The sequence below is a fragment of the Carcharodon carcharias genome, chromosome 3 (assembly GCF_017639515.1).
Source record: "Carcharodon carcharias isolate sCarCar2 chromosome 3, sCarCar2.pri, whole genome shotgun sequence".
NCBI lineage: Eukaryota > Metazoa > Chordata > Chondrichthyes > Lamniformes > Lamnidae > Carcharodon > Carcharodon carcharias.
The window spans coordinates 136,892,619-136,910,563 of record NC_054469.1 but is presented as its reverse complement, the minus strand read 5'-3'; the positions used below and the strand labels follow the sequence as shown (position 1 = coordinate 136,910,563).

At 35.6% G+C, this 17,945-nt stretch overlaps 1 protein-coding gene across 4 annotated transcripts in view; it reads left to right on the top strand.

The window, feature by feature from the left end:
* Positions 1-2,888: 2,888 nt before the first annotated feature.
* The window catches only part of igf2bp3 (insulin-like growth factor 2 mRNA binding protein 3), a 158,815-nt gene continuing 143,758 nt past the window's right edge, over positions 2,889-17,945 (top strand). For 3 of the 4 annotated variants that reach the window (XM_041185120.1, XM_041185118.1, XM_041185116.1), the window contains exons 1-2: positions 2,890-3,521; positions 4,526-4,586. In XM_041185120.1, the coding sequence (XP_041041054.1) occupies positions 3,347-3,521; positions 4,526-4,586 (236 nt within the window). In that variant the 5' untranslated portion in view covers positions 2,890-3,346. Of the gene's footprint in view, positions 3,522-4,525; positions 4,587-17,945 lie in introns of all 4 variants that reach the window. The other variant, XM_041185117.1, reaches the window with a different exon arrangement.

Here is a 17,945-nt window from a genome sequence, read left to right as displayed (position 1 = left end):
ATTTTCGAAGTACTTTTCCATCAAAAGTTTGAGAGCTTTTCTAATGTTACAGTATTAAATAGACAATGGGGTTTTGATAAAGTTTCAATAATCTATAATTATTTACCATGCACTCAATACGTTTGTAACATTAGTTTTTCAGTAAGCGGTGAAAGCAAATATGCTGCTGTGTACAATGCTTACAATACCTTAAATTATAAATAAAATTAATTTTGTTTGGAGTTATGAATGTGGAAAGTCAGTAGAAAGTTACACTTTAATATAAAATAATTGATTAGTTAAGTCCATTATCAAAATTGCCTTGGCTACAATAAATTAGAGTTAGGCTTTTAATCACAAGCATATATATTTATAATGCGCAAATGTTTTTTTCCCCATCAGGTTTATTAATTTTCACTTCATTTATCCTTGTGCAATGTTGGTTTTTATACAACTTTTGAAATTGTTTGGCATTTTAAGTAATTGTATTTTTATTGTTAGTAGAGACTACAATGTCTACTCAAATAATGACAAGTGTAATACTCAAAACAAAATTAGATATGTTCTAGTGAAAAATTGGTTTGCCAATTCAACATTTAAAAACTGATTTTAAAAGATTATGGCCAAAAATTCAAACCCTACTAACAAGATTTTCAGAAATGTATAGAGGCTCTAACAGCTAGTTGTTGGTTTATATTTTCTTAAATTTTAGAGGATAGCTCCCCCATTTCTATTTTTTTATATAGAAAGCAAGATTATAACTTGTTTATGCAGGAGCATTTTACTATTTTGAAGACATGTTTTATGGATTCCAGCATTGAAACATTACAATTAGTTGAATTAGTTTACGTTAAGTGAAAGTTGAAAACAAGGGCTTTTTACTGAACAAGCCAGTTTACATTTTCATTTGAAAATGAAAAATTATATCACCATTTAAAAGGCAGTACGTTATTAAAACTTTAGATTTTATATCAGTTTTTGATAATTTCAAAATGAAATACCTCTGGTATTTAAAACTGATTCTAATGAATTTGATGATTGTTGGGAATACAGAGAAAGCCTAAGCAAATGTAGAGAGTTTGAACCGACGATTGGTAGAACAAAGATTTAAATAGATACCACTGCTACAATGAAACATATTAAACTAGTTTTTCTACAAAGTGTCAGGTCTTGGATGTTATAATCAGTTCATACTATATTAAGTTTGCGCCAGGCAATTTTTGGTAACATATTTTTATCAATGCAGCTCAAACAAGGTCCTACTTTCCAGTTGCCCCTCCCCCCATTTTGGATCTTCCTTTAAAGTAGAGCATTGGTGCTCGAATTGATCATTTAAAATGGTAACCAAATTAAGTCGATATTTTAATATTTTTGCGAGCTTTTTGGAACATGTGAAATGTTTTATTTGCTCACTCCGCGGCAGTCATTTTCCACGATGCCCCTAACTATACAGTAATTTTATAGATTAAATATTCAATCGGATTAACGATAGCTTTTCTTGGCTTGAAAATGCAAATAATTTACAACATATTTTTAATTACACCAACAAATCACACCTTCGTATGGTTTAGAACCAAAAATGCACACCCTTTACTACAAATCGATATGTTTTAACTTTGCAAGGATTGTTAGAATTTTCCAGGAAAAACTGTTAGGCAAACGGAATACAGAATCGAAACAAAAGATTTAACAGGAGCTAATGTGAACGAAATGCGTTTTATTCGCACGTTTTAGTTCAATTTTAAATATATAAAAGCGTGATATGCGCGAAAACGCTACATATTATCTAGTCAATTAAAGCAGACAGCTTTAATCACGAAGAATGATCGCAAAGTACAAATTCATCTATGAACGATTATTTTCTTTTTATAGGGAAGCTTCCCCTCTCACGCCGGGGGAATCGTTAGCTTTGTCGCTAAAGGGCGATTTAGCTTTAAACAATTTTAAATCGGCAATACCAAATTTCTTACGTTCGCGCCTGCCAACAAAGAAAAGGAAACGGGTTTGAATTTCGGATGTAGATTTTCGTTCGTTCTGAACACTTCCGCCAATAAAGTTGTGCAATGTGAATTTAGTTAACTTTTTTGCTCCCTTCGCTAAAAACGAAAACACTCCATTTAAAAAATCTGCACGAACGACGGCTCAGCACGCGTTATTACAAAGAGATCTGCTTCGCTAATTTAACAACTTACTCCAACGCATCTGTGAGCAAACGTTAAAACCAACCACCTTTCAAATACAAAGACCTTTAGTTCCAATATTTTAAAACGGCAACGTTGTCTTGTGTGAACAACAGTGAACCGGGTTCTTTAGCTTGAATAGAATGAGAGAACAGCGAAACTGCTAGAACTTTCAAAAGATCTTTTTCGACTAACATTTCGATGCAGTAATGTAATTATCTTTTTGGTGGGGCCCACCAACCCCCCCTCCCCCCCCAAAAAAAAAATCTGGGGAAAAAATGTAGCTTACAGATTTTAACATGAAAAGTATTTACGCCTTATTTATTAAGGAGCAGCCATTGCAACGCTTCGGTTTTGATGGCGACGCATTATACATCTGAACGTGGTGTCCTTTCTACATTATTCAGCTTCAACGGGGAGGGGAAAGCACAGGATGAACAGATCACTACGAAAATACACTCCCCTTCCCCCCCGACACAACCAACCCCCACCACTGGTAACTCGCGCAACCACCACATTGAAGAACTGCAGCAGTCAGGAGAATTTTCGCGCCATCGCCCTTGTAAATGGAAGCCTGATTTAAACCAATGAATGAACTTTGTAGGCAGAGAGAAAAAAAACTTGGTCAGTGGTAGCGAGGCTGAAGACGCTTGATAGGATCCAAGAGTCGGGCTGTGTGCGAATGAGAAGGCGGAAAGGGGGAAGAGGGAAAAAAAAGGAGAATGCTCCAACAACTGTTATTCCACAATCAATATGTTTCTCGGATTCACGGACCAAAACCTGTCCCTCCCTCTCTCTCCCAGTATCATTGAATAGCTGGCATTCCTCACGTGAGAAGTTGATGTATAGTTTGACCACGTGGCTCATTCAGCCGGAATATTCAGGGATTTTTTGGAGCTGCATTTTATTCAGAGGCGGTGCTATTAGTAACGTAGTGTGACATTTTCACAGCCTGTTTGCGAAAGGGGTTTTGGGGGAAAGACAAAAAATAGTTTTTTCTCTCTTTCTGCAGCCCGCCATTCTAGACTGCTAATACAACTTGTTCTGGGAATTTATTTTATCATCGTGTTTATTTTGTAAGAACTCTTTCATCCCCTCCCATCTTTTGTATTTAAATCGACCGATTATTTCTCCAAAGGGGAAGATAAAGGCGGAAAGATCTTTGCTTTTTTTGGAGTTTTAGCAACATGAACAAGCTCTATATTGGGAATCTTACCGAAAACGTAACCACTGTGGACTTGGAAAGTCTGTTCAAGGAATGGAAGATTCCCTTCACTGGACAGTTTTTGGTGAAAACTGGTTATGCTTTTGTCGATTGCCCAGATGATAACTGTGCTATGAAGGCTATAGATACACTGTCAGGTAAGCAACTTAATCCCATATCCTCCAATGTAATCTCAAGTTTTGAGGCAAGCAGCCGTAAACCTTGTTTGGTGAGAGGCCTAACACAGCTCCTTGCGCACCAGTTTCGCACAAAACTGACTCGGGTGGGGGGAGGAGGCTGCTCACTCCCGAGTGTTTGAGAAATACCCATTTGCAGGAGCACTGCTTAAACGGCACTTTCTTCAGACTTTCGCTGAAGAAATTATTAATTTTAATCTTTAGTGTGATTTTAAACTCTTTTTGGTGGACCCTGGTGTATCCTGTATCTGCACGCGGTCTTTTCTTTCCCCATTTGTTAAATATTTACAGCGCTCAGTGGCTTTGGCAGTAACTAAAGGAAGATGCATTCTGTGCAGGATGCTTTATGATTTACTCTTTCCTTATTAAACTAGTGGAGCTGTACTGGGTTTAAGACAGTATTGGAGAATTCAGCCCGTGTTGCTGCACCTTCTTGGTATTTGTAGGCCTTTAACAATCCAGGCGGCACCTCGGAGCCACCATTCAAATCAATGCGCGCCTGGGAAAGGAGCACGCACTTCAGTTTTTATACTATTAAAAAAAATAGACAGAAACGAAAGCTCACTATCCAAAAACCATTGACAATATCAGTGTTATTTTTGTTCGTTTCGTCCGACAGCGCGAATGCGTTTCTGGTCGGCCATACTGAGTCCCAAAAGTGTCCTTTAGGACCCGACCACTAGAAACATGGCTGAAAATTAGGCTACAGAACAATTGAGACCACGTCTTTATTTTTTCCCCCAAAGTGTACTTGTTTACATCAGTTTCGGGATTGCAGTTGACTGATTCCTTACATTTACACCGAAATTTCTTGTTACCCGGATTCCGAGATTTGTAACGTAGTTGCTTTGGAAGTTGTTGGTCAGATACAAACTTAACGTTGAGGATCAATGCACTAAAAACGGTCAATTTTAAATGTTTTTAAGTGTTTAACACGCAGCCTTGTATTTTATGTATTGCCTCAGGTAAAGTGGAGCTGCACGGAAAATCCATAGAAGTGGAGCATTCCGTTCCTAAACGACAAAGGTAAAAGGTTTAATTCGTGTCAGGTTTCTGTCCGAACAGAATTAAACTAAAAAAGACACTCTATTGATTATATATGTTTGGAATTAAATGTTATGTAAACCGTACGAGTCTCTGGACTTGGTGTGCTTAATTTAGCATCTAATTACTGTCTGAACTTGGTACTTTTATGTCTATTTTGGGGTTTGTATCTTGTTTATAGTTAATCACTTATGTTTCTTTAAATTGCTCGGGAATTTGATTAAAACTGCATTTGATTTGAGAAGCCAAAATAAGTTTTTAACTAAAACTAAGACCTGATGCAGTATTTCTGAAAAGTTTGGGCGTCAGCAGGAAATGATCTGAGATGTCTTGTATTCTGCTAACCGACAAACACGTGAGGAGTTCTCAATTTAAGAGCAAAAAAATACGAATATCACAATCAAATGTTTCCTCTTGTACACGAATGTAGATGAGATGGTGTGATATAGAAGGAAAGGTATGTTCTCAGAGGCGGTTCACTTAAACGCTAATGTGCAATCGATTATTGGTCGCGTTTAAAATTAAATGCTATAGGATTATTCAAAAATGCTGTTTCCAAATATATAACTGACGGATTGCGTCTAGGGGTGTTAAATCTTCAAGTGTTGGAGTTAAACATTAATTTTTCCGTCTTTGGGACCGTTTTGACCGTCTTAAAACAAACGAGTTAGGGTAATAGCTTTAGAAAGTAATGTCAACTGTTGCATTTTTAAAAAAAATAAAGATCATCATTGGTTTAAACGTTCCATATGAATTTTTACAAGTTGAATTGTTTGTGATGGGATATTGTATCAATTTACTGCTTTTATTTTTGACTGGGATATGATACCTTCCTCTAGTGTTTTTCCTCTGTACAAAAAATGTTGAATACATGATTTAAAATGAGAGCAATTTTATCTAATCTTCAAAGTAAGCCACCACTCTTTGTGCTAAAGCTTTTAGTTCAATGTAATTTGACTATTTTCTGTAGAGTCCTGAGGTTGCATCACAAGGTTGCTGGAAATGCTACGTTTTAAGAGATCTAAATGGTTGAATGGGCAAAATTCAGCATGGGAGGGCCTTTAGGTAGCTTCCTGTGTGATGACTCTTTTCCTCACCCCATTCTTCCACATTAGTGTAGGTTGAGTTCAAACTACTTTAATTCAGTGCCCTCTGCATTTAATTTGTGCAACATGACTAAATTATCAATTTTCAGTGCTCTTCCATTTTATTTGCAAATCACCCAGGAATGTAAAATATTTCATTTTTAGCATGAAGATCTGCTTCCAAAAATTATGTAACTTCACGAATGATGGCATTTAAAACTAAATGTAAAATGAGACTGATTTGTTTAATGAATCATTTAATGCTTTTAAAGTAACTTCATCTAGCTCTGAATGAAAATTGGTTAGTAATAAATTTTTTCCATTTATTTAAGCAAGTTATTGTGCTTTCCTAGCATAGAGTAGGAACTGTACAACTATTCTGATCATTTTACTAATATTTTGTATTAAGGTTCTTGGTTTAGTTTTGATTGAATAGTTGTGAACCAAATTAATTCCTTTGTTCTATTCTTTTGTGATTGAATTGTTCTTTTAAATCATCAGAAAACGTTAGTTCAATCTTAAACATTGAAGTTTTCAAGGATATATACTGTCAATCTTAGTACTGATTTTACCATTTTATCAAATATGAACTGTTTGGTTATATATTAGCAAGATTAAAAACAAATCCAGATCTGTAGTATCAACTGATGCCTGTAATTTTAAATTTTTGATTCTTGTCCTTGCATCACCTGTTTAAAATTTGTGCCCATTTTTGTTTTGGTCTGGTTTAAAAGCCATTGTTTGAGTTATAAATGAACGTAGTGTCTATGAACGTCATATGGGTAAATATGTTCTGAAATGTAGAATATAATGTGCACCTATTTGAAAACACAATTATCATGTTATATTTTCTGAAGCCTTAATTTTAGGTAATGGGTGTGCCTTTATTGCTAGTGCACCGTTCAAACATCTTTGCACAGATATGAAGATGGACATATAGTTCTGGCATTAATCACCAATGTGCATGCTAAAAGGGTGCAGTCTGCAGTCTCCTCGGAGGCCATCTTGAGTGTCACGTTGGTTTAGTATACCTTGAATCTGGATAAAAAACTCTGTTTAAAATTGCAATTGTCACTCATTGGAACCCCCAGCACTCCATACATTAAAATAAACACACACATACTGGACACGAGGAAACAGTCTTTTCTGGAGACTTTATTTCCAGTAGTGAAACTTCACATGCATGTAAACAGGCACATGCAGGGCTCTATTGGCAGGTAGTGTGCTTTGTAGTTTGCAAAAACAGTTTGTGTTTGGCCATGTTTTGCATTATACAGCTAGAGTTCCATTAGTGCTGTAGTACAATATAATCACAATTGAAAATAAACATCATCTATAGCAGTTTCCATGTTGAAATTAAAACAATTGAATGAGTAAGAAAGAGTAAAAAACTTTCAGAGGATTGTTTGGTTTCCAGAAGTTTTTTTTAAAAATCTGGTCCAGTAACATGAGGAAAACTCTGGTATCCTTTTGCCGGCCTCAAGGTCAAATACCAATCTTGATGAGTTGAAGTCGATGTATGAATTTCAGTTGCCCTCTTTGGAGTAATGGAGGGAGACTTTATCTTGGGTGGTGGTTGGGGGAAGGGAAAGAGTTAACAATGTCAGTTCTATCTCAAGTATAATCACCATTTGTTGAAGATAAAATGATGGGTATGAAGAAATTCTTGGGCCAAACAATTGTGCCCTCAGCTAAATTTGTGATAAGGTACTTGCTGATTATGCACATAGAAAAGAAGTTCAGAATATTTGAAATATATATATCTCTTTTCTGTAAGTCAAATTGACAGTTAATATTTAATTTTCTGATTATATGTAAAAATATTCCATATTTAAAGGGGAGACCATTAATTATGTTAAAGATGCTATATAAATGCAAGTTGTTGTACATGTTGAAAAGCATTATGTGGATTTGGGGTTTTTAACCATTTAAAAAAATTGAACTCGTCTAGATATGCTGCCAAAATACTGTCAAAGAAAAATCAGTTTAATATTTGAAGAATTGTTTATGTAACTTCCTTGCGTCCATTGGGTCTGATTGATTTACAAATGAAATCAATGACTGTGGAATAAGATTGATCAGTTAGTTAACTTTACTCAATAACTTTACTTTGGCAGTATTTGGAATCTTGCATACGTACCAGTACAGGAGCCCACCCAGTTTGCTGGTATGTGAATTCTGTGAGCTGTACTTAAAGCCTTTCCTACACAAATATTCACTTTGGTCCGAAGGACTGAATTAGTGAACATACCTTTTGGTATTTGCATTCTCTTTACTTGTTTTGTTTTGTGCAATTTATTTTTTTTCAAACGTTGCTTTGTGTAGGGGTTTAATAGATCTCATCAGCAATTGCAAATGGCAAAAAAACTTGCTTTACTTATAACAGACCAACAATTGATATATGCAGCTGTTTCACCCTGGTCTTCCTGCTCAGTTTTCATCAATGCACAATGTGCATATTTATCCAAATGCCAGTCCTGCATTTTTTTCATGTTTCAAGTTGGGAAATTCAGTTTGAATTATCTAGTTTTTTTTCTCTCTTGTGACTTGATGTGCATAGTTGAGCAGCAAGTAGCTTCCCTCGTTGTGTTCACTTTGCCTCGAGGTTTGGAGGCAATTGAGTGGGGTACTGCTAATCCACATCCTCATCACGTAAAGAAAGGTCAAGAGGTGGTGTTAGTAAGGGTTTCCATAAAGTTGTGTTGAGGCCAGAGGACCAATCAGGACAAAGTGTGCTTAATTTGTTATTCAAAGTGAAATTCTTGGGCCCAGCAGTCACTGCATTCCAGCTCGCGTTGAACGTTCAGAACTGACGTGGGTACGCCCACCATTGCAAAAGCGACCTTTGTACCTGCTGTGAAAGGCAGGTTGGGAATATGGTGCCATAGAGCACTTAGTGAAGCGTTAAAAGGATGAAAGACTGCTCACTGTTATTGGAGAGGGCATGGTCAAAGCTTACTTGGTAGAAGGGTGGGAGTATGTAATGGGGGAGGGTTAAACCTTTTAAGATGTCTTTTAGGCTTCGTGTGATTATATGCTTTTTAAAAAATTTTCAAAATGCACATCCAAACAATACATATTTATCAGATTTGCAGGTTTTTTTCAATTAGTATTTGCAGGACAAGCTGTTACTAGGAAGAAATTGAGAAAATAGATAACCAATGATTGTAAATCGCTTAACTTTAATTCCCAACTGATATTCTACTCATACATACACACTTCCCATCTCATTCAAACTTGTGTATGTCTCTCTCATTTTGATGTTTGTAGCAGAGTTCTATAGTCTTTGCTTGATATCACAGCAGCTGGTGTCCAGTGGATGATATACATGCTCGCAATCTGATTATGCAAACAGCCTGCTGTCATTTGTTGTGCAATGGGCAGTTTAGTTGGGGGGGGGGGGGGGCGCGGCGGTGGGGATGGGTGCAGATCTGACACTTGCACCTGGGGTTAAAATCTGTCTGTTCAGAATTTTGATATATGAATAATACTAACTATGTGAACAAAGTATTCTCTAAACCGTGCCATTTATTTTCCTGGAAGGAAATTGTAAACACTTTATTTAAAAAAAAAAACACTTGCTTTGTGTGCATCTTGGTGAGGGAAGCTTGAGGCCCAAATTGATTTGCTGTATCTGTAAAGTAATGAAAAATGTCTGTGAAGTGGGTGTTCTTTCCTCTGTCTAGGGTTACTTCCTCCTTGACCTCTGACTACAATCAGTGAAGAGGGCAGCCATTGCATTCTAGGCAGCTGAACTGCTTTTAATTGTTGAATAGTACTATGCAGGATGTCTGTGTGGCTTCCTACAGCGACTATCTATTTGTTGTTTTATAGATATTTTGGGGTTAAAATTTTAGAAATAAGCTTTTTTAATCATATCACTCCTTTAACGCTGTTTATGGCACATGTTTGAGTCTTAAGTGTGGTAGAAGTGTCCATGCTGTGGTGTAGTCTTAGAGCAACAATTTGCTAAATGCAGAGAGAATGATCAGTACAATCTGACAAGTTTGTTCAGTGTAGTGACACAAACTGCTTAACAGCTCTTCATTGTATTTTAAGACTGGTTTCATTGTTCACCTTGCATGTATTATTTTCAATCTGGTGGCTTATTTCCGTTACAAATTTCCTACAGTTAACTTTAGGGTTGTCTTTGAATTCAATTTTATTTTAGACATAAGTTTTAAAAGTGCATATCATAAGTTTCAGTAGTATGCAGTCACTTGTATGTTTAACCATGTCTTGGATCTAATTGATCAAAATTATTTTTAGGGATAGGGCAATAGAAATTGGATCAGATTCCTGGATCCAGCCTGACTGCAATAACATCTCTGTGGAGAGTTGCTCATGTGTGGTCTAAAGTTTTGATTTTCCTGAGCCACCTTTTTAACACACTTGGTCAAACATCTTAGGTTTTCTTTCAAAACTTTAATATTAAACTATCCTAGATTTCTAAATATTATTTGGGTTCAATTAGGAAGGTTTGCATAAAGTGATTTTTAAACCATGAATAGGGTACAGCTTACTAATTGTTTTCCTTCTTGGCTTAAAGGAAGCTGTAGAGAGATTGCATACATTGAGGACATCTTTTAAGTGACAGGGGATCAATTTCCTCATTTGTACCAGAAAGCAGGCAAAATCAAATGTAACCTATCTTTTCTAGGTATTTTGAGCTTTACAATGTACCCATGGTAGTCATTCCTATATTGTAGGAATGAGCAAATGGCTGCAATTAAAATAGCTTTCATCAGTGAAATTTTTGCTTACCAGTAATAAATGGTATGGCTTGGTTTATTAATGGCTTTCTCTTACAAACGTAGGAGTGGCTAATCTTCATAACAATTTTGATTTGTCTGTTATTAACCACACTTCACTTGAAGCATGATCCTGTGCCTTTCCTGGATAGCTGGAAAATGTGAAAAGGTTAACACTTACTTATGGATTTGGTGTTACTGTATTGCAGTCAGTTGCAAATGTGATTGTTCTTTAAATTTGGAGACTATAACAGTATCCAAAAGAATATTTCCATTCTGAACTGGTAAATTAATCTAGGAAAGGCACATTATCATGCTTCAGGTAAAATGCAGTTAGTAACAGCTTCACCAAAATCTATATGAATCTTTTGAAATACCTAGTTATTTTTGTGTGATTGCTCATACTTGACATTTCTGAAAATTGTGTTGCAGTGATAAAATAATATTTCTAAGCTATTTAGAACAAAAGTTGTGGGATACAGATTGTATAGCAATATGGCTTACATTTTGAATCCTCCTGTCATTTTAATATTTTTAATTCAGTATTGAAGTTGCATCAAAATCTAATTTAGAAATCTTCCAATATACAGCTGTTTTGGATATTTAGTTCAAATTGAACTGATAAGCCATATTTGATGTGACACAGGACACCGAAAGCATGTGTTGATGTTCTTTGCTAATGGAATATGTAATAGAACAGTTGAAAAATTAATGGTGCACTACAGAAAAGTTTGTAACCATTTAATTACAATGCAACTTTAACAATTATAAAACTGAAAGCCAGAGTATAGCATAAGTTCTAACTTCTGCTTGAGTTTATTTTATAACTGTCTCAAGGTTGAGTGTAGTGAGCATAGCTACATTCTCTTAACCACTGAAAATTGTCTGGATCCGTTTACCTGCCTTTTCTGTATCTGTTGTTTATACTGTGTGTGCAGTATACAAGGGCAAAATTCTAAAGATGTGGAACCTGGTTAACATATGCGATATGTTTGGTATTTACTGAAATTGAAATGATACTGCTGTAGCTACTTGAGATGTAAATAAAGAGTATTTCCTGTAACTTTGTAATCATTAGAATATAAAGCATAGTTAAGTGGCATTCATCATGCGTGGTTTGGATTCCTGTACACCACATACATTCTTTTTACAAAAGGCTGAATCATGAGCTATGTAACTTCATTTAACATTCGTCTATGTTCAGAAATGTGATTTTGTTCTTGTACTGATTTGATAAACATCAATGTATTCAACTCTTCAGTCTCAATTTATTGACTGCTAATATCAAAAATCTCAAACTCTGGGAATGTGCGTGCACAAATTACTGTACTTATTAATACTTGGTAATTTCACAAATCAAAACTGGATATATGGCTGTGGATTTAAGGCAGAAAATTATATAATATTAAAACCACAAGGAAATGGCCATCTCTGACACTATCCAATTGTAAAAATATGATTTGTATGTCCTTTCCATACAATGCAAAGATGGCCAATTTACCAACTTTCTAACGATCTTTTTAATTTGCATAACTTAATTACACTGGGAATGGATATATAGTTTACAAGTTGTTCAGTCTTATATTTTATACAAGGCTGAATTTTTTTCTTTTTTTAAAAAGCCTAAATACCTCAACTTAAATTAAGACCTGTCTCTTGTATGTACCACCTTGTAAACAATGTTACACTAAAATGAATAATACTGTATCTAAAAAAAAAACTTAGTTTTTAGCAAGCATCTAATTTAAAATAATTGTATCCATTGAAGCTTTTGTTTGTAGCAAAAAAATCAGCTTGAAGTTATCCAAAAGTACCAGTTTGTAGTGCAATAAGATATAGTTTACCATTCACATGTAACCCCAGTGTCAAGAAATAAAATGGATACTAGCTTTAGAAAAATTTTAAGTCTACGGGCTCTTTTGAATGTGTCCGTGCAGAGTGTGACAACGTTTTAAAATGATCAATTCTGCGTCTTTGGAAATGAAGTGACCTGAGTTTTGATCAAATTTTAAATTGTAAGGGGCAAATGACGTTTTTTTGTCTGACTACTTGAGTTGCATATTGCTTGAAATCTTGCAGAGGTGTTAGAGAATGTAGAGGTTTTGTAGGTAAATTTTGTAAACATATTAAGAATGAATTGCATTAGTGACTCAATCATAATAGCTGCTGAGATCTTAAAATAAGCATTTCAAAAGTTGATGTGCTGCTTTCCTGAATTTGAAGTTCCTTTACAAATCGTCTGCATGTTGTAATTATTCAAATCCAAGGTAAAATTGGAATTCGCTGTTGTAATTCAAATTGCTAGTCAGGTTTGATCTATTCCTAAAAATTTAAAGATCATCATCTAACATGATGCTTAATGTGATCAAGAAATACCTCTAATCTACAGACTAATGTAGAAAAATTCAAATGTTGGTGATAAAATAAATTTATCTTTATGTCAAGCTTGTTCATGTGCTCAGTTTCTCCTCCCCTATTGAAAACTTTGCCTATTCCCTTCCAAAACCTCTGCCTCTTTTTCCTCCTTTCAGAGGTTCTGCAGACCCTACTTCTTTACCCAGGCTTTTGGTTATCTACCCTATTGTGTGGCTCATGAGGTTTTTTTCTGTTGATAGTACATCCCAAGGTGTAATATGTTTTAAGTGTTATATAAACACAAGTTTTTGCTCTTTTATGCCAGGGTATGATTGCACTAGGCAGTTCTAAGTACCTCAACATTAGCCAGTCAACACTTGCGCAATCAAATAGGGGAATCTCAACTGAACTTGATCTTGTCGCTATCGTAAGCTTTCAGCAAGGATCACCTGATCATGTTTGGGAGCCAGTTTACTGGCTGTTCATCCCATCTAAACTAGGGGCACTAAGACTTTACTGCTGCTCTGGGTAAGATTACATAAATCAACCCAAGCTACTGATGTACCCAAGACTTCCTTAAAAGTTGGGTGGGTTTACTGATTGCTTGATTTTAAATGTTTGCTCTTCGTTTTAACAGTTAAAATGCATTTGTTGAAAATTATCTTCATACTAAGATTTAAATGCTGATCTCATTTCTATAGAATAGCTAATTAGAATTTCTCAAATTCAAACTGCTTCAGAATAGTGACTTTTGAATTAAAATGGTTTAAAGTATCCTTTAAATCGAAAGGCTTCTTGGGACATTTGGCAAATGACATGGTGCAAGTTGTGTACTGATTTATGAAGTTCAGAAAAAAAATATGCAGTACACCCATGAACTCTTAACTGAAGTCTTAAAATTATGAATGAATTTATTTAAGCTCTTTGAATAAAAGGAATTTGTTATATTTGCCTAATACAAATAAACTAGGTATTAGAGTATGAAATTTAGTAATACATTCACTAAATGTTCATTTTTCTGAGCATTAAGGTTTAATTTTTTGGTTACGTTTTGTCAAATTTTGTTTGATAATACACCTTTGAAGTACCTGGAGATGTTTGACTGTTAATTGTGCTATCTAAATGCAAGTTGTTAATGTAGGCGTTAGTTAACCTAAGAAATGACTGTTGGGTTTCTCCTTGTTGTAAACTTTTAAAAGTTTTGAATTAAATTTTATAGATATATGATTTGCTATTAAAACAGACAGGAACATTTGCACACACCATTCAATAAGTGGCTCATTTTTAGCCTTGAAGTGTTCTTGGTTCTTTAAATTTCTCCCTTTCAACCCCATTTGCTACTTGTTGGAGTAAGATTTTACGAGTGTCTGTTACTCTTTAGCAACTTGTTTAAGTGGGCATTGTTCACTTAAGGCCTTTGCGAGGTTATTCTACAGTGGTGGTAGATGGTTGAAAACATAGCTCACCTGACTTTGTGCCTGTGCTACCCAGCTCTATCTAACACAATCATAATTGCAACAATAAGTTGCATTTTTTTTTTTAGTGCCCTTAATATAGCAAAACACGCCAGGCTACTTCATAGTATTGATCAGGATTTGATTAAATGAAATAATGTTTCCTCCTCAGTCTAATTTCTGCCCAATAATACATCCTTTTGTGACTGTACTTTGGCAAGTTAATCTTCCATACTATCTTTGCAATGCAACCACTCCATCAACCTCCTCATCAGTCATAATTTATACATTCTTTTATAGCTTTGCAAGTTCCGCAGCCCATACTCCTGATGCCCATGTACTCAATCACTGGAGCTAGTGCACTGGTATGAAAAGTCATTAAGAAGTTTAATGTAATGTTGGCCTTTATCTCAAGGGATGGAATACAGAGGGGAGCTAGTAATATTTAAATTATAGAAGGACTTGCCCTACCTTGAGTATTGTGGTCAGTTTTGGTGCTGAATCTCAGGAAATATATATTCACTTGGGAAGTGTAGGGAGGATTCACCGGAATGAGGGTCGAGGTTTAATTAATGAAGTCACATTTCATAAACTTTATTTGTATTCTCTTGTGTTTAAAAGGTTGAATGGTGACTTAATAGAGATATTTAAAATTGTGGAGACTCAATAGGGGTAGATAAAGGGAAACTTCCCTCTGGGGGAGGAATGCACAAGAGGGCATAGAGCTAGGTGACGAGCGACAAAATTAGGATGCACATTTTTCCCACACAGCATAATAGAAACCTGGATGTTCTGGCACTCTTTCCCCACCCCCACACATTAATAGACACAATTACGTTTGGGTATCAAAGGATATGGATAGACAGCTGAATGGAGTCAATGGACAGTTGTTTTTCGTGCTGGAGGACAATTTAACATGGGCTTCCCTAGGCGTTTATATTAGAACCACTGGTTTTCTTGATCTTTATTAATGACCTACACATGGATGTGCAGGGCACAATTTCAAAACTTGAAGAATTGTGAACAGTGAGGATAGCGATAGACTTCAAGAAGAAGGAGAAGCTGGGCAGACACATGAAAGATGAAATTTAATGAAGAGAAGTGTGAGGTGATACATTTTGGTAAGACAAATGAGGATAGGTAATGTAAAATAAAGGGCACAATTCCTACAAGGGGTGCTGGAACAGGCAACTGGGGTATATGTGCTCAAATCATTTGAGAGTGGCAGGACAGATTAAGATAGTGGTTAATAAGGCATAGGAGATCCTAGGCTTTACAAATGGATTAAAAAAGCAAGGAAATTTACATTGAGCCTTTACAAAACACTGGCCTGGCCTCAACTTGAGTATATCGTTTCCAGCCCTAGGCACTATACTTTTGAGATGTTATTAGTGAGGGTGCAGAAAAGATTGTGTGGCTCCAGGGATGACGGACTTCAGTTACATCAATAGGTTTGGAAAGCTGGGATTACTCAGAGCAGAAAAGTTTCAGGATTTTGATAGAATTGTGTTAAATCATGAGGGGATCTGGAACAAACAGTTGAACCAGAGAACACAGATTTAAGGTGATTGACAAAAGAAGCAAAGAAGAACTATGCAGCGAGTGGTAGGATCTGGAATACACTGCTTGAGCGATTGGTGAAGATAGATTCAATTGTGGCTGCTTTTGAAAGGGTATCGTAATTATTTGAAGAGAGATTTGCGGAGCTTTGAAGAAAAGGTGGGTGTGGGGCTAACTGAGTTGCCTTTGCAGAGAGCTGGTATGGACATAGTGTGCTGCACCTTCTGTGCTGGCTTTCAGATTCTGTGGAGTTCAGATCAACCATGATCCAATCTGAATAGTGGAAAAGGCTCAAGGGGTGGAGTGGCTAACTCTCGTTCCTATGTGACTATGATCTCTTGTGGATTTTAACCCTTGCTTACTGCAGCCAATGTGGTGGAACCTCCATCAACCTTGGCCTTAAATTTGAACACCCTCTCAATCCCTTTGCATCACACGCTCACCCTGCTTTCAAAAGGGCCTTCAAAAGCATGGTCCAAAAGGTATATTTCAGTCACCGCCCTAAAACTGACCCAACCATAGAGTTCCTTAGGATATTTTGCTGCTGTACAGGAGCCTTCTACTTTTTAGGGATTGTCTATATAGATTATAGCAATACATTGTGAGAATCTTGGCTTTTTATTTCTTTCCTCCCCAAATCCCCACCCTCACTTGGCAAACTGGGAATTGGAGCTGGGACTTACTTGGCGTGTATAAATTACTAATTAACCAAGGTAATTTGGAGGTTCCTATTGAAGAAAAGTGTTTCTATTCTTAGCTTGGTTTGTGCTTATTGAAGTTAGGTTTTGTGCATTCTAATTATAGGTTTTCCTGACATATTGTTGATCATTCTTATGTGTAACAAATTGTAAATGTGTGTAAAATTTTACAAGTCAAGATCAGAATATGATCCTTAATCTTCATTTCGATTGCAACTTTTCCTTGTGATTACAAAAGTTCAATGTAAAATGGTTCCTAACAAATGGGCTATTAAATTCTGTTCTGCACTCTCTCAATTTGAATTCTGTTTTTGTAATTTTGAGTTTGGTATAGATTTGAAACTTTGAATGTTCTGATTTAGTTTAATGAACTTGCAGATTCTATTTAAATATATTGTAATCAAGAATTTTTGGATGCTGTTTATGGTATCCATATTGAAAGTACAACTTTTGAGTCCAGGGTGAAATCAAACTTTATTAAATTGGCCAGTTGTAATCTCATGGCTTTGATTTGTTTAATTCAGATTTGAAAACACTTGTACTTGAACATTAATTTCAAAAGGAGCTTGAAGTATTAAAGATAAGTGTATTGCTGAAACCTGTGGGGGACAGAAAATTTGAACCAAATGCAAGTCTACATCTCAGCCAATAGCAAAACTTGGAAGAATAGAAGCAGGAGAATTTGTCTTCTGCATGTAATTTGATCAAATTGATTGCAACTTTGCATCCTATTTACAAAATTGAAGTACGAGAAAGGATCTTGTTTCTAAAACTTAAGTAATTTGGCCTTTCTAATTTGAGATCTCCTTTTGAAAATACAGAGAATCTAAAATAGACCACATTTGGAATTAAATGTGTTTGGCTGAATATGGCCATAGTGAAGTTTTTTTTTTCTAAACTTGGTACTTAACATAAACGTCAGGCACCAAGTTCAATAATTCAAAAACATTTTAAACTTTAAAATTGTTCCATTTCCAAGTCAAACAACCTGTGTAGAATTGGTTCCAACAGTTATGTTGATTTTAAATACCTTTTGGTAGAATATGCTTCTACTTTAAAATATCAAAAAGTCTTTGCCATCTTTGTACACCTTTCTCCCCTGGAGAGGATATAAGTGGGGGGGCGGGGGGCGCAGAGCTAATTTTCCTTTTTCTCCATGGTGCGCTTCATGATTGTTGATAACTTGAAATTTAGGTTCTCTAAACTCAACGCTAAATTAAATTCCTTCATTCATTTTGTTCACAAAGCTGTTTTTACACAAGTTTAGTGTTCAATTATGTATTTAAGCAATTTATGTCTTCAGAACTAATTTCAAAGCATAACCCCTCAAATCCTGGAAAAAGACAGAGAGAACCGAGGATTCAGACAAATGAATTGTTAAAAATAGGACTAGTACAAGTCTCTTTTTTTTTTAAAAAAAAGTACATATATTTGATTT